This window comes from Lissotriton helveticus, chromosome 2_1 (assembly GCF_964261635.1).
Source record: "Lissotriton helveticus chromosome 2_1, aLisHel1.1, whole genome shotgun sequence".
Lineage (NCBI taxonomy): Eukaryota > Metazoa > Chordata > Amphibia > Caudata > Salamandridae > Lissotriton > Lissotriton helveticus.
This window is the reverse complement of record NC_136059.1, coordinates 1,287,323,824-1,287,347,378: the sequence shown is the minus strand read 5'-3', so window position 1 is coordinate 1,287,347,378 and position 23,555 is coordinate 1,287,323,824. Positions and strand designations below refer to the sequence as shown.

The window sequence follows — 23,555 nt, the reverse complement described above, 5'->3', positions numbered from 1 at the left end:
TAATGAGAGAGTGGGACTCAGCTCTACAATGTTCACAATACCTTTGGCTTTCATGTAGTTTAAGGATTCCTCATAACCATTATGCCCAAATGAACAAGTCCATCGCCTTTAACATCAATAACTCCATGTACTTCCTTAGCTGGGTAGACATATATGGTAATATTAATGTTTGCCATCACAAATTATAAAAGAGTCCCATGTGTCTTTATGTATAAAAATATATAAATCCTTTCTAGAGCAAGAACCTCCTCAAATTGAGTATAATCAAAAATATTATTAGAAAAATGAATGATAAGAAAATCAGTAGTGCCCTTTAGTGTCAATAATATAAATTGGTAAAAAGGAGCATCTGTATAAATATCTTAGAAATTAAGCCAGGAAATAAGGCTGCAACTATAATTAGGCGGCCACCTTTTGCTCTGCCTACCACTGAAGGGTGTTTGTATAAACACCTGGTCCGTGGACCAGGTTTCTTGTAAGAAGAATATCTGGGCTGATTCCACATATGTCTGCCAGTCTATTGAGCTAGTTTTCCCAGTGATTTCCTGCCAAATTCGACGAAACTATTGTGTTCTTTGTAGAATTACTAGTAGAAATCATACATGATTTGCTTACTACTCCAGGGTCAAAAGCCATATTACTCATACATTGTACACCAGAACTATTAGTATGGCATTCCTCATTGTGTATATGGCCTGTTGTTACCAACTTTAAATGTCAATCTATATCACTGATGGATTCCAGGAGAGAAAAACTATTACTGCTTCGCACCTCCTCAAATTGTGGAAGGCAATTGATTCTGGCATTGGGTGAATACTTGTCATGCAACTTCACTGTATGACAAGGTCTATAAAAAAAGCCCAGTGGTACAACCTCCGTCTTGTCTTCCATGGAAATATTAAGACAATGATTTAAAGAAAGTCATTTTAACAGGAACTTTACAAAATAAGGGGAATGGAATTGACAGCAAAAGAATCCCCTTTAGTTGTTTTCTTTATCTTGCCTAGCCACTTATCCCTCCTTACCATGATTATTTCATTTTATAAGACCTGCGCATAACTGACCCTTTGCGAGAACCAATGAACTGTCTTATTTTTCCAAGTCCACCGAGGATTTCTGCTGTGACATAGTACAAGGAGGAGCGCCTTTTAAGACGTAGGGAATAAGACAGGGGGTAAATGTATTATATATTTTGCACCCAAATGAAGGCTCTGATCAGAGACTAAATGCGATCTATGTTGACCCTCTAAAGTTCTCTCTTCCACCTCTTTACTAAGACGCATAGAATGTGTTAAAACATGATCTTCTGGAGTCCTTTCCTGAGGTGTTTTGCTATTTATAGTACCCCTCTTTTCTGATGAACTTAAGACGAGCCTGAAGACCTCTTATTTTGAAAATCACAGTCATACCCATTAGAGTCAACCAATGTCTTAGAGAAAAACAAAGCATTCTTTAATGTGGAGTCAATGTCTTCAATTTTACTCCTCATGGTGTCTAAACATGTTTTAACAAAACACTCAAGTGAATTGAGTTTATGTAAAGCCATCTTTGCAAGTGAGTCACATTCAATGCCCCTTTGATCAGCAGGGTTCGAGACAACCTTTTTAGGTCCTAATCCAGGAATGCCCTGCGCTTGACCAAAGTCAAGTGATATTGTTTTTGTACTTTGGGGTCTGGGTTGCAGTTTCCTCCTTTTAGCGGGAAGGACAGATTCTTCCATCCCCTCACATTCAGAGGGGGTGTGATACACAAGGATTGGAAAAGAGGTTAATTGTTTCTAGGTTGGTCTCAGACGTTTGCTGAGGAGCAGACCCTGTCACCCCCTCCACTTTACAAGGATTCAGAAGAAAAATTTCATATAGCATTGTTTACCAACCGTTCAGCAGTGACAAGTCGCTCCTACCACGTCTGCTATTTCATCATTAATCATACCCATGGCCCCAGATAAATGGTTGGTAATTGAACCCGAGGTCGTAGTCACCTTATCAGAGTCCTGCTGAGTTTTTTCCCTCACTTCTATCTAACAGATGTGCAGAGCCTTGTGTTAGGAAAAGCCCAAAATCAGAGGGGTGTCCCTTTCCCAGCCTTGATTGGATATGACAGGCGTGGATGGACCCACTCTTTGCCTGGTCTTCACCTGGGCACTGCTCATGTATGCCCAACGCATGTCCAGACTTGTGGGAAATGAAGTGCAATTTAGAGCACTGCAGACAGGAAGGAACGGCTTACTGCATCCATCCTCCTAGCTACCTGAGGCAATGAGAGTCGAAGGTTTGTGGTATCCTAGGGCACAAAGTCCCAATGTGTGGTTTCCCACCTCTTCATCATATTACCTGTACTATTCGGCCAAGTCAATATTTACATTTCCCAAAAATTGGTCATTTTTTGACTGATTTTTAGCCAATTTTTGGTTCAATTTCATTTGCATTATACACTATTGGATTTAGCCCTTGAACATCATGTTTCTCCTCCTTATAGTTCACATCTGTGGGCATGCACAGAGAGAATAAATTAAGCTTTTAACTCTGATCACCTGTAAAATACCGGGGACACTTTCTAAGTGCATGTCATGGTCCTTGTTTACAAAGCAACACATTTTACAGCACAGATTAGAGATCCATGAACTTGGGAAATTCTATAAATGATGCACAATCTAAGAGACGAAAATAAATAGAGATTTGAGAACAGAGTCTAAAAGGGACATGGTTTCCTACAGAGACAAAGGTACATCTGCCACAAGATGTTTCTTGACTATTTTCTAATGTCATCATGACGATCTACGGTTCTGCAAATGTAATCCAAGGAGTGGCATCCAGGATCCAGTTAGCCTCATGGCCTGCAGTAAAAATAGTTCATTGTACAGTGAACCATTTAAAAACAATACTATTGACACAAACAATTCTAAAGCAAGGATGACTAGAGAACTTGGAGAAACAGTACAATAAACAGAACATATAAAAGATAACTCTTTTCTGGAATTCAGAATTATTAAGCTTCCAGAAGCTGATGATAGATTATGTGTGGTCATTTCAGAGTCAATATTCATAACTAGTGTAGTTCCCACATGGTCCCATTCTGGATAAAGCAGTGGACTGCATTTACCAAAACCATCAAGTTGTGAGCATTCACCAGAATGATTACTGAGCATTTCTGAATGCTCCACCTTCTGCGTGATAACCAATATCAGAGACCTTATTTTGTGGCTAAGGAGTACTGAAGACATTTTCAGTTGCCTTTAATGTTTTCAGACATCTATAAGACAAGTGCTTATTTCCCCAGTGAAATTCTGTAGATGGGCTAACAATAATCACCTCGCAGAGGTGTGAAAATTAGGTAATTGCTATATTCTGGCAGCTCGTATGTAATGCCACATACATTGTGACCAAATGCATCAGGTATGTGACTGGAGGTGGCCTAAGCCTTCCCAGCTTTGCCACTCTGTAACACTATTGAGTAAAGATGGCTTGATCTATTGATTTGCTACAAACTGTTTGGCATGTGACATGGTTACTCCAGGCCTGGTTAAGAAACACCAGTTTACATGCTCACGTTCTTAAGTTGCCTTCTCTCCCTAAACACACTGACATTTGACACACAGTCATTTGCATGCACATGCAGGATTATATTCTTCAAACTCAGTTTTGCTTACACTACTACTTCATAGGCACTCTATTAAAACCCCTTGAACTTTCTGTAGAAGGGCGAAGTTCATCGTGCAAGATGTTATTTGTTTTGGCCGCTCAGCAACAGAGCTATTACAACAGACTAAACAATAGCAGCCTCACTGGGGCTTCGGCATGTTCATATGGGTGAGGTTATTATATATACACGCCATCAAGGCTTTGTATAGACAAAGAATATTTCGCTGAGCTGTTTCCTGTTTACCTCATGTGAGGGTTGCTGTTCAGCTCTACACCAAGACGAGCAGCTTGATGATAGTAACCCACAGGTAAAGAGAAGTTAGATCACCCTACAGGGATTTGGCAGACTCACTCACCCTAGACGTAATAGGTTAGGATGTGCTAGGTAGCAGTACAATATATTACAGTACTTGTATGCAAGCATATCTTTTCTGTAATCAGCAAAATGGTTGAACCGTTGATCTTTTTCACAATTTTCGTAATGCTAATATCATTATTCTGCTCCCTTCTATTGGTTATTGCAGCACGAGTATTTTACTCAAGAATCACCATGCTTCAACAAATATTGAAACACTTTACTGGGAATTACTTCTGCTTCTCTTTAGGTATGCATAAGTAACTAAGCGAAAGGGTTCTAGATCTGTTACCACGATTTCCTTCGGGAGAAAGGGGTTGTCATGTTCCGATGTTGCACATCCATGTGTTACCGTGTAAGGTTGCTGGTGCAGATGGTGCAGATGGTGCACTGCGAGCTAGCAGGACTTCGGCCAACATATTCGGACAGTGTGCAGGGGATCAATCTTGCACAGTTCTGTTATGTTGTCCAACAAATGCACAGTTTTACTTAAGACAGTGTAAGCTGTATGACAGGCACTTATTAAGAAGAGTGGGGTGTGTACAGTATGTTTGGGCACTTGACTAGGGTGATCTATTGATTATTTAGGGGCAGATTATGAGTTTGGGGGTCTTAGACTGCCAGACTCACGATGGCGCAGCAGTGGCAGTCCTGCGGTTGCACTATTCCGATGCGGGCAGTGGACATGAGTATCCAATATGCAAGGCGGGACTGCCACAGTCCACTGAGAGTACTATAAGTCCCCCACCCAGCCTTTTCTTGGAGGTGAGCGCGCCATGGCGATGTGGAAACAAAGAGGGCCCTACAGGGACCCCATGCCCCTGCAGCCATGGGGATGCATTCAGGGGGGCACAAAATGTGACTTTACAATCCATGCTGTGTTGGAACTTCTTTTGCGTTCCCATTGCAGGCCCGTTGTCAGGGCACGGCCATGGGAATTACAAAAGAAAAGCCCGCCAGACACGAGCTGAACTCATAATCTGGCGGGTGGACCATGCATGGCATTGGCTGTTGTGTGCAAACGCAAAGCCGGAACTGCACCACCAAAGACATACTCTGGCCCTAAGTCCTTAGAGCCCTATGGTTCCTTAATAAAGATATCAGTAATAATAGGTACAGCTCTGCACAAAACATCCTTGTTGGGAAACCACTGAAATCTGTGAAAGCAGCTTTTTGGCATTTCGCTGATCTTTATGAGAGAGACGATGAAAAGCACTTTACTTCCACCTTTATGCTTTGTGGACCTTGTCAGTGTAATTTCTGATTGTAGAAAAGGATTAACGTCAATTTGTTTGGACCCCATAGCAGGCAGGATAACAGCTGTCAAACGAAATCAGAATCAGTCTCTTCTTAATAAATAGATTGGGTATACTTAACAATGTCTTCTGTGAAGCGTTCAAGTAATTTTCCAATCTAAATCAAGTTAACTCAAGCTGTAACTCAGAACTCAGCACTCAGAACAAAAGGCACACATATCTACACAGCACATTACCGGTCTCTGCCAAACGACACAGACCCTGATTACAAGTCGACCTGTAAATTCATTTTCCTGTGAACACAGAAATTATGAGTCCTCATTTTCAAGAGGAAAACTCAAAATAGGAGGACTTTCCAGCACCAGGAGAGTGTCTGTGGTGCCCTGAGGTATTTACTGGGCAAAGTAAATACCTCGCCCAGTACTGGCCCACTGACAATCACTGCCCATGTGTTAAGATGCAACCATGCCTTATAGAAACAGCGGTAGTACAACATTTCTATCTTCCCTTTAGAGCTTTCACAGTCAAGGTGATGTCACAGCAACAAGTCAGAATTTGCTTTAATGGTATAACTGTTTTGTTACTGGAAAAGTGTGTTTTTGCATTTTAAAAAAGACACATACACACGGGAGTTGCGTTTCACTTTACATGTTTTTGTTACCATTCCGAATGGTGAGATGATGCACAATAAATGAAAAGACGGCATCTTAAGCTGAACGAAACCATTATCTATGGTACGTTAGGGGCAAATCGACCGGAAATGCAGAATATTATACTGTACACAGCTGATGCCAGGTGCTACCCTGTTTGTAGGAAATCTATATTTCAAAAAAAAATCCACGAATAACAAATGTTGCAAAACCTGAGGCAGTGCGTGGGAGGATTTGATGCAGGGGTTATTTACAATGACTGATAATGATCTTGTGACTATTTGGAGGGGCTTGTACTTGATTTCCCTTCCATACATTTTGTATGATTCAGCTGGGGCCTGAATTGACTGTGTTTTACCATGCTGAGCATGTGAGGCATCTGTGAATAAAACAACATATATTTAATGCTTAGCGATTGCAAAACATCATTAATAAAATAAATAAATGCAGAGACAATCTAAAATTGATAATCTGCTCTATAATTAGGGCTATCTAGACTGGTAAAAAAAATAGGGCAGAGAAAGGGATTGAGTGGGGCCAGCAAGACACATCCTGCAAACGGATGCACTAAAAGGGACTTCAAACAATGATAAGTTAAGAGATATTCCCATCCATTCCAACTTTGTCTGCGTCTGTTCCCGCAACTACTATGACCAGTAATCCCAGGCCTGGAGTCACCTGACAAGGAAGGACCTGTGGTAAGAGCTGTTTGGACTCCCTGCAACTGCAGTATTTGTTCTCACTTCTCCTGAGCCACAGTGGAAGTTACAACATAGGACTGCTCTGCTGTGCCACCTCCTTAGTCCCCACAAATCCTGTCCCTGCTCCCGACCCAGACAGATTCCCTCAATCCCATTTACCACCTTCTCCAAGCATTGGAAAAGGGAAGAGGGGAATTCCCTCTTAATGTAGCCTCACTTTACCTCCTGCAGTGGTAAAGTGCTTGTGCCTTCTTCTCTAAACATGTTAGAATTTGCACACCCGAATTGGGAACTTTAAATTACTTGTAAGTCTCTAGTAGATGGTACACCATGTACCCAGTGCCTGTAAATGAGATGCTACTAGCTCTGTACTGGGGTGAATGTATGACATTGTTCTGCATTCTGTCCATCAACTGTTGTTTTTGCACTGGTTGATCTGCAGCACTTATTGTGCCACCCACTAAAGTAGCACTATAAAACATGTCCCCAGGCCTGCCACTGCAGCCTGGGTGTCCAGTTCATAAAGATTAGCTTAACATGTTCATCAAGTATGTAACTGTATTACTACCACCACACCATTATACTCTGCCTCACCTACCCATGTATTACAAACAAATGCAATGTTTGTACATCACATGCTGGCTGCAGTACACCAGATGTAATGGATACCCACCTTATGCCAGGATGTCAGTATAAATCAGAGATGGGCAACATATGTTAAGAGTGGTGACCTTCACACCTGGGATGGCCTACCTATTTCCAATGCCTAATAGAACTACCTTCTCCTGGGACCATATCATACCTGGGACGGCCAGCATGTTGTTTTCAATTCCCCCAACATGCCAACGAGGGACACTTTATGCCAGTGCCACATTATTGACCTGAATGACCGTAATATAATTAAACATAAGACCTTTATAATATATATATTGCCCACAATAATGCTAGGGGGGGGCACACTATCACCTGGTCAACATATTTCATAGATTGCCTACAATATTCCAAGATAAGGCCATCATAATAGCCCATTTAAGCATAATATCTCTAGAACTATCTTCTTAGAGGGCCAAATCTTGATTCAGGTTCATACACCCATCTGCAGCAATGTCACCGACACGGAAGTCTCTCAGTTTCCCTCTCACTTCGGTCTTTCTCCCTTGACCACGGCTGAATGGATTTTTAATTTCTTCTTACCTCCATTTCGCCAGCTTCTCTTACATGAATCCTTTTTCTTTCATCTCGATTAATGCCCCTTACCTTCATATCTACCAACCTGTTATTTCTGCACGAATTATGGGGCATATTACCAACAACTAGCGATAATTATCGCTATGTTGGCTTAGCGGCAATATTTTTATCGCCGAGCTGCGGCGATTTTTATCGCTTAGGAACCTTGCTATTATCAAGGTTTATCTCCTAAGCGATAAAAATCGGCAGAAATGCATGAATATCGCTGAAACGTCAGCGATATTCATGCATTACCGAGCTAATGCTCTTAGCCATGTTATCCACCTACCATTGGATAACATGGCTAAGAACTGCTCAGGGGCAGGTGTTAGCTTTTGGAGATATTCGTGCTTAGCGCGAATATCTCCAAAAGTTGGTAATAGGAGATAGCGATGTTAGCGACTGTTTCCAGTCGCTAACATCTTGGCACGCCCACTTTGCATGTCATTAGTGATAAATTTGACTGACATGCAAAGCGGGGCCCAAGATGGTCACTATCTCCTACTAGCTGTCGCTAACTGGTGTTAGCGACAGCTAGGTAATAGGGAGATAATTTTATCTCCGCTTTCTTGGCTTTTAAAGCCAAAAAAGCGGAGATAAACCCCCTTGATAATATACCCCTATGTCTCTCTTTCGGAGAAGGCCTTTCATGACACTAATACATCAATTTCTTGCTTCCTGTTTCATCCCATACTTTTTCTCACCTGTTGCCTTTCTCAAGTACACCATACCCCCCTACTCCTATCCTTTCTTAATCTGCCTTTTCACCTTCCTTGGTTATCTATTCCCTTAACATATAATCTAGTCCTATCCTTTCCATTTGAATCTACTTTCTATTTTACCATAATAATTTCGCTTTCTTTTTCTTTTTTCTTTTGTTCTTTCTCTTCCTATTTCTTTCTCTTTCTCTTTCTTTCTCTTTCGTTCCACCTTCCTCTTGCTTTCTTTTTATATCTTTCATCTCTGTTTTCCCCATACTCTTAATTCACTTTCCATCTTTGTTCTTTATTTCAAGCTGAAAGTAAGCAATATCACAGACAACTTAAAAAAAGATTCTATACAGGGAAAACATGTTGGCTTAGAGCGAAATCCTTTTTTAATGAAATCCGGGGTATATCCATTTTGTACCCGCCCTAAAAAGTGACTCACTTTAGCTCTTTGCTGGAGTAATAGGTCAGCATGAGAAAGGACGTCTACTGCGGTCACAAATCGCTTTTGTTTACATAAATAAGCTCCATTCGCCAATAATTACGAAACGCCTTTCACAAATGCAGTCGTTGCTTTCCACAAGTGGTCATGAGATGAAACTTATTTTCTTGATAATGGTTATGGATTTTTGGAATATCAGTGAACAATGTTGTACAAAATTGCACACACCTCAGTTTGGGAAATGCAACTCTAAGTTTTCTCACTGGCTTCACTGACCGACCACGTTTCATGAATCGCTATATTGTCGCCTCAAACTTATTCTGTCCATCAATTTTCCATCTTTTCATTATAACACTATTGCTTATTTGCACAAATACGATGCTGAGTTTTTTACTCATATATTTCAAAGCCTGTTTTCCGGAAAGTGGTCATTGCGAACAGGCAATCTTCTCACTGAAAACGAGCGTGACCTCTTGAGGGGAAAGGGACTGCTGGGAGATCGATGGAGTTCCCTAATCATGTCTCCCACATGCTAGCAACTGGCCTAGAAACTCTAATTGCACAGGAAAATGGATCATCGAATATTCACCCTGACAACGGGGAACAATAATATTTTTTACAAGTGGCATATTTCTGAGCAAATTAGTGGTGCTCCTCCTCGTTAGCTAATGTGTCTGGGGCTTTTTGTCAAGAACGTAACCTTTTACTTTAATCAAAACATCTCTGCTTCATGAAATTGTGGTTATTTGCTAATATCTTCTCATTCGAGGCTAAGATATTTTACCCACAAGTGGCCATACTCCAGGGAACTAGTTGGAGTGTAGATAACATGGAATCACTAAAACTGCAGCTTAATCCAGGGCATGGGAGCAGAGACACTATTGACAAATGTTCTCCGTGGAACTTTGCAGTTGCCCTTTGAGAGCATTGTTAATTTATGTGATTTTTTTTTGAGGCTACATGTTTTTTTTATAAAGATATGTTAGTGGGTGGCACAACGAGTGTGGCAGCCCACCAGTAGCATTCAATTTACAGGCCTGATGACATGTAGTACCATATATTAGCGAAGCACAATTAAATTAAATCAGGTGCATGCCTCAAGGGGGAGCACACTTTACCACTGATCAGCAGGGAAAAAGTGCACAGAGTCCTAGAATTTGTGAGTTGGTCAAACACACTTTACACATTGCTTCTATTCGGCTATGGAGGACCCCGGAGCTCTCAAGGTACGTAGATGGTTTAAGAGAGGTTATGAGTCTTTGTGGTGCCCACAAGATTAGTTGGATTAGAAACATAAAAAAGCTCTTACTTGTAACGGGCCTACCAACAGAGTGGGAGCCTGGGGCATCGCTACCGAAGGCCGAAATCAAGCGAGCTTATTGGTCATGGGTTGATAACCAAGAACAGAGGGACCCAAATCTAGGTAGGCTGACTGAGGCATTTTATCAGCATAAACCAAAGCCTCGTCTGGAGCCCTACCTAGATTTTATCAAGAAACCAAGAGATAGATCCCTCTTTATCCAGTTTAGGCTGGGAACATTTCCCCTCCGTGACCGTACTAGTAAGTGGAAGCCCCCGCACCAAACCCCTTCTGACTGCCCCTTTTGTGAAGGCACCATTGAAAATATCCCGCATGTCTTCTTTGTATGCCCAGCCTATGCTAAACCTAGACTAAAGTGGCTTAAACCGGTGTGCCTATTGCTTGGAACCAGGGACCACTCCGCTGCACTAAGAATTCTTATGGCAGGTTAGCACCACCATAGTGTGTGGGGTGGCCAAATTTCTGAGCTGGGCCCGGTTGATTAGGCTTAAGGCTACTTGATGATCCAACTTCTGGTTGATTCTTTTTTATATTTATAAATCCTTACAAAGCTGCTAATGTTTATTATATTTTTAAATTATTTATTATAACATAACTGAATTTTATTGTAACTTTTGTCAAAAATGTATTGGTATGAACTGTGATTTTATATTTTTATGTGCTTTTATGATATCCTGTATATCGAAATAAAGCTTTGAGGATGATGACATTGCTTCTAAGTTAAGCTTGACTACTTTGTGTCAAGCTACCACAGGGTAGCAAGAACGGTGATGGATTAAACCCAGATCAGTTGACTGGGGGTGAGTGCTTGTATTGTCAACGCTCCGTCCATCATTTCCTTTGGTTTTTCTTTGTTCGCCATAAGTTGGCAGGGTATGCTCAGACGTGAGTCCCTTGCTCACTTTGCCACTGGATTCAAGCAAGCCGGGCTGAAGACGGCTGAAATGCCAGAAACCGGTCCTCGGTAGCTTGTTTCCGGTCCAGGGAAGGCATGGCTTGGCAATCGGGCTGGACTGTTCCCATGAGGCACGGGGTCAGACTGATTTGCATATGACCATGTCTGAACTGGGGTGGCAGAGTGGGCTAAAGAATGGTGATGGATTAAACCCAGATCAGTTGACTGGGGGTGAGTGCTTGTATTGTCAACGCTCCGTCAATCATTTCCTTTGGTTTTTCTTTGTTCGCCATAAGTTGGCAGGGTATGCTCAGACGTGAGTCCCTTGCTCACTTTGCCCCTGGATTCAAGCAAGCCGGGCTGAAGAAGGCTGAAATGCCAGAACCCGGTCCTCGGTAGCTCATTTCCGGTCCAGGGAAGGCATGGCTTGGCAGTTCGGGCTGGACTGTTCCCATGAGGCACAGGGTCAGACTGATTTGCATATGGCCATGTCTGAACTGGGGTGGCAGAGTGGGCTAAAGAACGGTGATGGATTAAACCCAGATCAGATGACTGGGGTGAGTGCTTGTATTGTCAACGCTCCGTCCATCATTTCCTTTGGTTTTTCTTAATTTTGGATATCCCATATTATGGCGTATGGGCCTAAGAAGAAGAAAATGGCCCCCATATCAGTTAAGGATAGGTCCATGCGTAATGTGAGCAATTAACATTATCTTGGGGTTACTTTGAACTCAGGTGGTTCTTGGCAGCCCCAGCCTATTATTTCACACATAAAGCTGAGCAGGGCAGCCGGGGCCAACCTAAATCTCAGACACTCAACTTTTAAGGGCTCAACTGCACCTTTTATAAAAAATTTAGAACCATCAGTGTATTCCACTGGCTGTGTACGGTGCAGGGATCTGGGGCTACCAAAATCCAGTGACTCTACTGATAGAAAAAAAACGTATCTGTAGGCAACTCGTGAACGTTCGCAATCGAGTTCATGTTTTATCATTGAACTTACCATACATTTCATACATAGTGAGGCTGGGTCCACTACTCTTGTGGGTTAACATATGGACCAACACCAAGGCCAGTTTTAACAGGTAAGTGTTATTAGATTGCCTTCAACTTGTCATAGGCTTTTCTATCTCCTGGTTGAATTATGTGCACAGATCTCTCAATGATCTTAGTGTACTCAACCAAATTAGATACATTGTTAGTGAAGAACAGCTTCTGGGTGTACAATCTAAACCAGCGTTTGGACTGGGAGTGTACAAAAATGTCTGTGAAGAATTATTTTATCACCTTGGCATCTCCATCCCTAGAACCTTACCTCGCCTTGCAGCTGGCAAAATGGGAAAAATAGCTCCTTTTTCATTTTAGAGATGGCACTGTGTGGAGATTGTTATAGTTTTAGGGGATGCTCATCAATGGAAACTCAGTTTGCCTGTCTGCCCTTGAGATGGGACTTCTTCTCAGTCTTTGCAACATTCTCTGTTTAGTTGCAAAGATTACTAAATGTATGTTATTCAATTTCTTAAACCATTTTTAAAGGACTCTAGCATTACGAAATGGCTTTACTGTATGTACAGCTCCTCGGGAGTCACTATGTTCTTACTTCAAATCTGCAGTACTGTAGGAAATTAATGGAGCGTTGAGTATAGGTGAGAAAGGTATATCCAGCGTAGGGCTGTATCATTCACCTGGCCTTTGGATAGAAACTTTTGGTTCTTTTTAAAGATGTTGCAAATTTTAGAAGATGAATTGCATTGCAGGAATTATGATTTTAACTATTCATTATTTTATAACTGTTTGTATTAACTTGTATGTTTCTGTTATGGTTTCTTGCATACCGAATAAAGACTTGTTGTACTTGTACTTGAATTAAATACTTTAAGCAGGCATGTCCCAAGGATATTGTAACTGACTCTACACTGTAAAATAGCTTGTAACGCTTCAGCCCCAGTGAGGACACTCTTTTTAAATGGAGTGTGCCGCTCATTTTAGGCACCATGCATTATGGGCGTTCGAGGCACACGTTATTACTGCATAAAAATAGGCATTGGTATTAATATACACTGCAGCCAAAATATGACTTTTAACCTTGCATGAGATTATTTTTAGGCACTGTCTAAAATGATCCTATAGGGAAGTTAAATAGGTCAAACGGGGAGCTCCGATTGCACAGTGCATATTTTAGGTGTGAAACACAGGCTCTTTACTACTGTTTAGTAATGGTAAAGTGCAAAGTGTCTTAAAGCCAAGAAAAATCACATGAGGAAAAACAGTTGGGAAACCACAAACAAAATGTTGTAATTCCATACAAAATGGTTATACAATATGATAACACCTGATACATGTCTTTCCTAAATTGACCATTCTATAAAAAATTATTTTAAGGAGCAGTGTTCACTGGTCAGTTGCATTCATGTATGGTAGTCTACAAACAAGCCACACATCATGCTATGTGGATGCCAATGACAATTTTTGGGCTGGTTGTAAAGGACAGATAGGTAAGCACAACTACTTGAAAACAAGAATGAAAATACGGTAAAAATGCATGAACGCAATAAATTTGCAGGTTAATGTTTACCTGCTATGCTTTAAAGGGATCAGAATCAACAGCAAGGGGTTTCTATAATAGAGTCCAAGTGGGCAAAAGCTGAGCCCAATATCTACATACCCCTAATTTTACAATCTGTAAGAAATTGGAGCATTAATTGAAGGGTGTGAGAACTCACCTCAAATGATAACCACAACGTTTGTCAGGTTGAACCACTAAAGTAACTCAATAAACCTGTGCTTAAGCCTCTGGTAACTTAGCACAAAGCAGTCAGGCTTAACTTGCAGGTAATGTGTAAAGTATTTATGCAGTACTCAAACAGGAGTAAAGTAAAAATACAACACATGAGAAATCCCAAACCAATTTAGAAAAATAGAGAATATTTTAATAAACAATACTACACCAAAATGACAAAAATTCGATAAGTAGATTAAGAGATTTTAATATTTTAAGTTTGAAACAAAAATAGCTTAAAAAAGCACAAGTCAAAATCAAAAGATAAGACCACTGCAATGAAGCATGTCAGATACAGGGAACAAGTTTGTTCCAGTGGAATGTTCAATCAATCATTCAATCAATGACTTATAAAGCGCAACTCCTCATCCGTGAGGGTCTCAAGGCGCAGTTGTTTACCTTCTCACTTAAAAACCTGTTAGGTGACGAGTCGTCATGGGGGGCAAACTAATTCTGAAGCAGGACTCGATGATGAAGGGTTGCTGATGAGTGTGGTCCTGGTGTGGTTCAAGAGGAGAAGTTCAAAATCTGTGGCCAGGAAACCTTTGATGTTGATGAAATACTGCTCGGAGTAGGTCCCAATGAAACTCTCTACATTTTGACTTAAAAAAGTGAATTAAAAAATCTAGAAGTCAGATCTCTGCAAGCCAGCAAGTTAAATGTTACCTTTGATTTGACATTGGTAGATTTGGCTGTCCGGATCTCCAACTATTTTCTAGAAAAAAAATTGGAACAAGTTTCAAAGTCCTGACTTTTGCAGTTTTGTCAGGAGGAGTACACTCTAACACCAGCCAAGAGGCCAGGAATTTGGAGGCACCACTTAGGGGTTAGGAACTTAGGACTCCAACAGAAACCAGAAGCTAAGTCCAAGGCAGGTCCAGTAGGAACTGGTCACTTGGGCACTTGGGCAGTTGCATGGAGAGAGACTTCTGGAAGCTTGTTGGGTTCCTGTCACTGAAACAGGATGTCAGCCAACTAACCCTTGTAATCACGTCTGGGGTTCTGGGTTCAAAGTAATCAGGCCCAGTCTTCCTTCAGGTTCTGCAGACAGCAGGGTTGTCCATTTCTGATTCTCCACAGGCTACGAGTATTCTGAGGAGGGTACCGAGTGTACCACCTTTATACCGGGGCAGCCTGAGAGTGGGGGAAAGTCGTGCCCACTCTTTTTCCAATGAGATAAAAGTTTCCAGGGGTGACCCTAAACTCTTTTGCAGTTATCAACAAGAGGAAACAACCTGGCAATCCATTTTTGAACCGCTATTTATTTGAGTGGACCAAAGCTAAGACTCCTCAGTTCCTAAGTTTTAAGTGTCATAATCACATCCTTTTTATCATGTTTGACACATTCGTATAATCATTTGTCACATGTCAGAGTTAAAGAGCTAAAGTTATAGAGTGTATTTTACTCTGACATATAACAAATGATTATACATATGTGTCAAACATGATAAAAAAGGATGTGATTATGACACTTAAAGCTTAAGAACTGATGAGTCTTAGCTTTGGTCCACTCAAATGAATAGCGGTTCAAAAATCGATTGCCAGGTTGTTTTCTCTTGTTGATAACTGTATTCATACGTCCATACCTGGCGTCTTCTGGATGAAAACCCCTTCTTTTTTCCCTAACCTCTTTTGCAGCATGTTCGGTGTGTTAAAATGTAAACTATCCCCCGTACCCTTCGTTTCCCAAAACCAACATGGCAGAACACTCCTGTGATCAAAGCACCCTCTGCTCATCCAGAGGTGTGGAGATGAAAATAGTCGTTCTAAACCAGTTCTGGTGCAGCTCTCTCCTCCCAGTAGTTTAGACTCAAGCTAACGGAAGAAAAATGGAGACAGGCCTAGGTGTGAACTACATCTGCAGGTGACAGTGAAAGCACCCTTTAAAGCTCTGGAAGGGTCAGGCCACAACCCCAACCCAACCTGTTCAAGGAAGAAAAACATCTCATCACAACCAAGCCAATTGTCCACTGTCTGTAAGCAACACGCATGACACCACAGGAGAACCATTAACAGTCAGGTTGCACTGGATACTGGCAGAAAGGCACACTTGGCCTAAGCATGGAAATGGCAATTATCTAAAAGTGTAATTTCTAAAATAGTGACATAAAAACGGACTTGTCCATTAGGCTGGATTTTAAATTACTTTTAGAATGAGCCCTTGAAGGATGGTTCTAGCTGCACCCAAACTGAAGCGAAGCAATATAAGTAGTTATGATTTGGGTATGTATGTATCCCTTTATAATATTTTTTTACACTTACTAGAGGAATACAAATAAATACATAAATACACAAATATAATTAAAAAACATAATTAATACCAAAATTATATAGATGCACACATATATGTATAACTATAATTATATCCATATATAAGTAGATCAATACATCAATAACATAAGACGATAAATGTGTACTTATGGGTTTACTTTCCTATAACAACACATGTCTTTCACGATGTGTAAATATGATTGTAGCAATTGTATCCATAAGTATTTCACAATTGAAATATGGAGGGACAAATGTAAACAAAAACATAATATTAACTCAAATTAAAAAAAAATATTTTACATCAAAAACTGGGTGTGTGGACAAAATATTGAAAACACAAATATCGTGGGACAGAATATCATGTCAAAAATATCGAGGACATGGATATTATGGGTAAGTAAAGTTTTACTATATATAACTCCACATATATGTACTTTGACAATATATAAATCTTCGAGGTACCTGGATATGGAGTTAAGAATAGTAAATTTATACCTATCTATTTTCACTTACCTACTTGATATTCTTGTCCTCGATATTTTTGACACAATATTCTGTCCACACGTTATTTGTGTGTTAGATGTTCTATCAGTGAACCCAAAAACTGAATGCCTGAGTTTGTAAATATTTATCAATATATGTACATATGGAACTTTATCCAGTGCAATTTTATATCTCCTGATTTTTTTCTCTATGCTTATCATCGTAAAATCTCTGTGTCTGTATACCTCTTATGTGTGGATCTGTATCTATACATTCATATATTTCATCACACTGCAGAGGACAAAAACAATACCTAATCTCCCCAAATCTCATCAACGCACTATTCTATGACTCATCCTATTACTCTTCCACAATATCCCCTACCTCCACTCTCTGACTCATCGCAATCCTCTTTTACTACTATAAGCTCCAAAACAACTCTCTATAAACTCTTCCCTCCTCTGTCCTTCCTTTATCCTGTCCATCCAACTAACAGGCTCTCTCACTCATCATAATCCTCTTTTACTACTATGAACTCCCAAATAATCCTTTCTAAACTCTTCCCTCCTCTATCCATTCCCTGTCCTAATCATACAACCAGCAAACTCACATCTGCCCCTTCTACCACTCTAAAATAACAGTTTATACTTCCTCCTTACTAACACACCACTAATCCACCTTTGGGTTCTGGAATAGTGTGCTGTTCTCCAAAAAGCACTTCAACGGCTCATCAGGCTAAGTACGCACTATAAAAAAAGAATTACAATTAAGATGTAATGCAGTACTCTCCTATGGGAGAGCCAGCCTTATTATAATGGAAAATAATGTTTAGGGAGGTTTCACTGCCATGACATGTAAAACATGAAATATATATATCCTGCTTTTTAAATATTGTGTACTCTTCCCTATGGGCATTTGGGGCCCATCATAGGGGTACCTTATAATTTCTTAAAAGTGAGGTTGGGCTTGGCAAATGGTCTATTTTGCCAGTTTGAATTGGCAGTTTAAAGCTACACACACAGGCTGCAAGGACAGGCCTGGAGACCTGTTCTAAAGTGCTAGTTTAGTGGGTGGCACAATGAGATCTGTAGCTCACATGTAGCATTTAATTTACAGGCCCTATATACCACTAGTTAGCAGTAGTAAAGTGCGCAGAGTCCTATGGTAAAAAAATATAGGTTCAGTTAAAGAAGGCAAAAATCATGGGTAATACCATGCAAAAGATGGTAATTTCCGATGCATTCCATGAATCTAAATTAAAATACATTTTATATTTTGTAAATCCGATATGGTTAAATTGCTCATTCTCGATCAAATGCATGTGTGTAACCAGGTTACTATAGTTCAAGGCATACAGAAATGTGTCCAACCGTGAATGATGAAGTGGGTTCCTCCATTAAAAAGCAAAACTCCTCACGAATGTTAACCTAAGCATTATTTTAATGAATTCAGAAAAAGGCAGCTTGTTAATACTCCGGCCACTGTCCTCCCTGTATTAAAATTGCAGTCCAGTCCAGGCTGCTTAATTTTTAAATATGGCTCCCTTGTTCTAAATATAAATACCAAGAGATCAGACAGGAAACCCGTGTGGTGCTGTCAGCAGGCATTTTGCTCAAAAGAACTATTGAGCATTTGAATGTGAAATATCAAAGACACCAAGATTTCATTGTGCACAAATTCACCCTAAAGAATTCTCCAGTGCTTTTCTCTTTTCCAAATGCACTGTACAAGATTATGAAGCAGGCCTGTGGTGTTAATTGAAAAGCATGAGTTCTGATGACTGTGGTAATTGTAACACATCCCCTCCTCGCTCGCCTTCCTTCCCACTTCTTGTGCTATTCACCTAAGTTTGACATGCCCCATGCTTTCATTTTCTATCACAGGAGATCAATGACGCAGACGTGCAGGAACTTGTGAGAAGGTCTATTGGAAGACTAACAATTGTTCGGCAGACATTCCCAGTCCCTCAGAACCTGAGTCAGCGTTGTTACCGTGGCAACCACCGGATATCTTCATCAATATGTGATCCCAAGGACCCCTTCTCTCAGAATATGGAGGTACTGCATGATTACCAGTCTCCCTTGCTGTGTCTGACAATCAATTGTGGAATAACTGCGATATGGGAATTTGTTAGGCTATCACTTTTAACATTCCGGAGGCCAGGCGCTGATGCATGCATGTTCGAGGCCTCACTTACAAGGGAAGCATCCATTAAAGTACCAAATGTGCAAACACTATTATCACACCTGGCAAAGGTGCACATACATTGGAATTTGCAGTTAATGCATAATTGAAGTTACATTTGATTGTACTGTTTGCCACACTGATCCTGCTTAAATGTCCACAGAAACGTGGTAAAGTCAGTGGTAATATCGCAGGCATGAAGTCCCAGTTTTGCAAAGATTTGTGTCAGGTTTCTGTAACTTTTTTTAACGCACAGCTGATGCATAATCCTATTTGGATTTACAATTCAATGAAAATCGTAATTTATGTTGTAACATAAAGTAATGGAATGCAGTGCACTGCAGTGTTAGTTTGCATCAGGGAGGCATTCCATATGTGGTGTATGGGCATTCCCTTGCAATCATCCATGGCTTTTGCTACAAATCCATATAAAAAAAAACCTGTAGACATGGATGTATGCCACAATTCTGCCCCTACCTGAGGCTGGCATAACAAGGAACAATATATGTATTTCTCCTATTTTTCCACCTTGCTTGTGTGTTGCATTTTGAAGCACTCATATCTAGAGGAAATAGCTTGAAAGCATAGCTTTAGCACAGGAAGGCCGCCGTTCCTGTACAAAAGGTATACAGACCACAACGGAGACACCCTTGCACTATGGCGTAAGGGTGCTTCCACTGGTGAATGGCTGCACTAAGGACCAATTACAATGCTGTTTCCGACAGCATCGTAATGTGTTAGTCAGATTCTGTTCTGACTGCCTCATTACAATAGAGGCGGTCGGAAAGGAATCCAACCAGTCATTCCGACTGACTTCCGACAGGCTCAGAGAGCCCATCCGCCAGTCAGAATGGTGTCAGTAATACCAAGGGTGTCTCTTTCTGCCCGAGGGATAACGATGTTGGGTTTTGACAGCCTTTCTGTGTTGACCTTTCCGGCACAGAAAGGCTGTTGGAACTCTACTTTGAGGCCACCAGCAGGGCCCCCATGGTCTGGTTGGAGGCCGACGGGGCACATGTGGTGCCCCCTTGATCTGTGCACCCCATGGCAGGCACCTTGAGGTGCCTGCCACAGGGTGCAGGGATGAACTGCACCTCATATTTTACAATGGGAACATGTATTCCGGCCGGAATACATGCTCCCATTGTATACTATAAGCATGCATCTGAACAGTGTTTTGTCTCATCCTAATTTGTCGGTCAGGACCACTGACCGAGAGTCGGTTGGTCCTTTGACCGAGACGATGTCAGGAGTAGGAAACTCTGCTGACATCGTAATAATGCCCTAAGTGTGCCAGTGCATGGAGAGATCAGAACTGTGCCATTTCTTTACTGATATTATGCAGTTCTGCTCTCTCCATTTCGTAAAACGCAGTGTAGCAACTTTGTTTCTTGCCCTGTGTTGCATTAACTCCTAGTAAATCTGGTCCTGAATCTGTGCATGGTCCATGTACTGGTGGCCAATAATTACATTAGCTGGATATAGTACCTATAATGGCAGTGTTTAAGAATTTTATCAAGGTAGAAGTCAGCAAAATGAAAAATGCAAGGGCTCAACCAAAATGACCCTGCATTGAATGCTCACCTATAGTGAAATAAGTCCCTTCATCTATTATGGTACAGCAGAGAAACGTTAACTGAACTCAGTGAGAACCTCAAAAATCACCCCTAAATATAGTCAGTTCTATATGCAACTAGCGGTGTTAATAAAAAGAGGAAGGAGACACCTCACATAAACATCAAGATCATACACGTGCTTCTGATCACTACTGGCCTTCTCAGCATTGGTGTATCCAATAAAGACTCAAGATGGGGCAACCCAGGCCAACTACCTCTGACTAACCATTATCTCTATGCAAAAAGAACAATTGATGGACAGACTGCAGAACAATGTCATACATTCACCCTAGTACAGAGATCTGGGCTTAAATCCATAGTTTTTTTGCTCACCATGCTGTTCCAGTTTGGACTCAGCCATATGTAAATCAGTCTTGACCCTGCACCCAATGGGAACAGTCCAGCCCAAACTGTCAGGCCATGTTCTCCCTGGACGGGAAACATGCATCCAAGGACCGGTTTCAGGGTTTCATCCCTCATCAGCCAGGATTCAACCCAGATCTGTGACGGAGGATGAGTGTCTGAAAAGTTTAAGCTCTCCGTCCATCATCTCCTTGTGGTTGCTTTGTTTGCCCTAAGTTGGCAGGGTATACCCAGACGTGGGTCCCTTCCTCACTTTGAATAACAATCAAGAACCTAGGAGGTCTATGGGACAAGCAACTAGCTGGCTGAACTGGCAAGTCTTAACTTTGTGTCAGTTGGTGCTACAGTCACCATGTAACAATATATACAGAGAAGAGAGAAACAAATGTGTGAGACACACAAGAGTGGTGATATCATAGACTCAATTAGAAGAAACTGGTCGGACCAGATCCAGTACACATATTATTTGTGAATAACCATCAAAAAAACCAAGTGATCAGTCCTATCATTTGGTCGTTCACACTGTGACCAGGCGGGTCCTTCGATCATCTAGACCTCATGCCACACAGTCATAGTGAGTACTGGGTATGGTCTACAGTCAAAATTGGAACTACCAATTGTTGGTCTGATTATGATGGCTCATAAAGGGTGGTGAGAATACAGTGCAATGCAAAAGAAAGTGGTGAATCTAAAATAGGGTGATACGTCTAAACAAATGCTTTAATGGAAACCAGGCACATCCCCTAATTAAAAATTAGGAACAGCGCAAACGACAGTATGGAACAATGACTGTCGCAAATCGGGCCAACATGTTTCTGCCTACCGGGCAATAACTCCCTTGGCTTTCATCAGGGCCACTGCTCTCAAATAGTTGCTACTGTTAAGTGTGTGTGAAAACAATAATAGTGAAACAAGAATATAAAAGTAGGAACGATACAACCTGTACCTACAGTTCATTACTCATCCTCCTTGTCAGTGGACGCTCAACGTGATCTAGAAAGACATATATATTACACTCATATTACTAAGTCATACACACATGCTCTCATCTTCTCTTATATCTGTGAGAAACAATTCATAATTTTTTTTTATATTAATTGCTCACCCAACATGACAGGGGACTGTACCTCACCTCACCTGGACCGTGCTCAGGTATACGAGGCCCGCACTGTGAAACAGATAGATGCGAACAGGGAAAGGCATCAAAACTCAATCCTACATGTAGAGTCTAAGAATGTCTAATTATATGCCCTGTTCACTATGTCACATCTGTCCAACTGTAAACTCAATGGTGGAGAGACAACCTTGGAGTATGGCTAGCACCCACTAGACAAGTGTAAAACGCCTGACTATCATACTGACATTCTGCATTTACCATAAGACAGTACAGATGATCATAAAGTAAAGATAATGCAGAGCTACTGGATTACTGAAAAAAAGCAAGAATCATAGAGTTATTAATAATGACCCCTACTAATGCCAGCTGCCCAAACAACTCCACTACTACACTCACCTCTCCATCGGTGCCACCAAACTCGCCTGAGACTTGGGGGAGGCACCGATCAGGAGAGGTTGTAGAGTTTAGTACTAAAACAGCAAAGGGAACTACTTTACCTTCGTTTCTTACCCGTTATTTCCCAGTATTTAAAACAATGTATTCGGTCCATTATGCTCAATATCTGTGTATGTGAGCCCAGTGTTGGATAGAGATGTGCCCAGGATAGCCGCATGTTGATTTAAGCCCTGCGTGGCCATCCGCACTGTTAGACAACCGCCGGGCGCCGATATCAATCCGCGGAACTACAGAATGACGTCAGGACGGCCATTACTGTAGTTCCGACGGTACGGGAGCACCGGACTAGAGCCATTCCGCTCATAGCAACCATAAATAAGTTGGTGAACTGTTTTAACCTAGTAATAGCAACCATAACTAAGTTGGTAGATTGTTTTGACTCGGGAACCAATAGTTATTATTTCCCGTTTTGCTCCAAATCCTAAATAGTGACACTGGGTGACATTACTAAGAGAATGAAAATAGAAAAACCTCCAAAACTACAAAATGACCATGGATCGGCCATATTAGTAGTTCTGGTCATGTGTGGGATTATTCAATAGATGTTATATGAATATGAGATGTAAAGTAGCCTAACCTAAATCAAATAAGACCCTGATCAAAGAAACTGTGAGGGTCCCATCAAACCTAGCGATCTCATTGCACGCATCAGGTAATTGGGACACAGGTATCAAAATTGTTATGTACACATAGTATGGAAAGAACTATAGACAGAGGCCAAATCTACGGCCATCGGACTTATTACTAATGATGCACCCATCTGTACTGTGTATCCATATGTATTAGGAGGGGAACTACAGAGAATACCACGGTATTCGGTCATTCAGTCCCATGGTGTCAGCGGAGAGTTTAAAGACCCATCGTTGCTCTCTCTGGAACAGGTATTTAGCAACATTCTTCACGTGTGAGGGTATAAAGGGCTTCTCCAAGACCGTCCATACAAAATCAGACTCCCCATGTGGTTTATCAAGGAAATGTCTTGTTAATTGCGTCACAGTTTTTTTACAACGGAAAGAGCTCTTATGCTCAAGCATACGCACTCGTACCCAGCGAGTGGTCATTCCCACATATTGACGGGAACAGGGGCAGGT

At 41.2% G+C, this 23,555-nt stretch overlaps 1 protein-coding gene across 1 annotated transcript in view; it reads left to right on the top strand.

The window, feature by feature from the left end:
• Window positions 1-23,555, top strand: part of GRID2 (glutamate ionotropic receptor delta type subunit 2) — a 2,545,914-nt gene that overhangs the window by 1,462,439 nt on the left and 1,059,920 nt on the right. Inside the window, exon 6 of the mRNA XM_078676229.1 lies at window positions 18,612-18,785. Within this exon, the coding sequence (XP_078532355.1) occupies window positions 18,612-18,785 (174 nt within the window). The remainder of the gene's footprint in view (window positions 1-18,611; window positions 18,786-23,555) is intronic.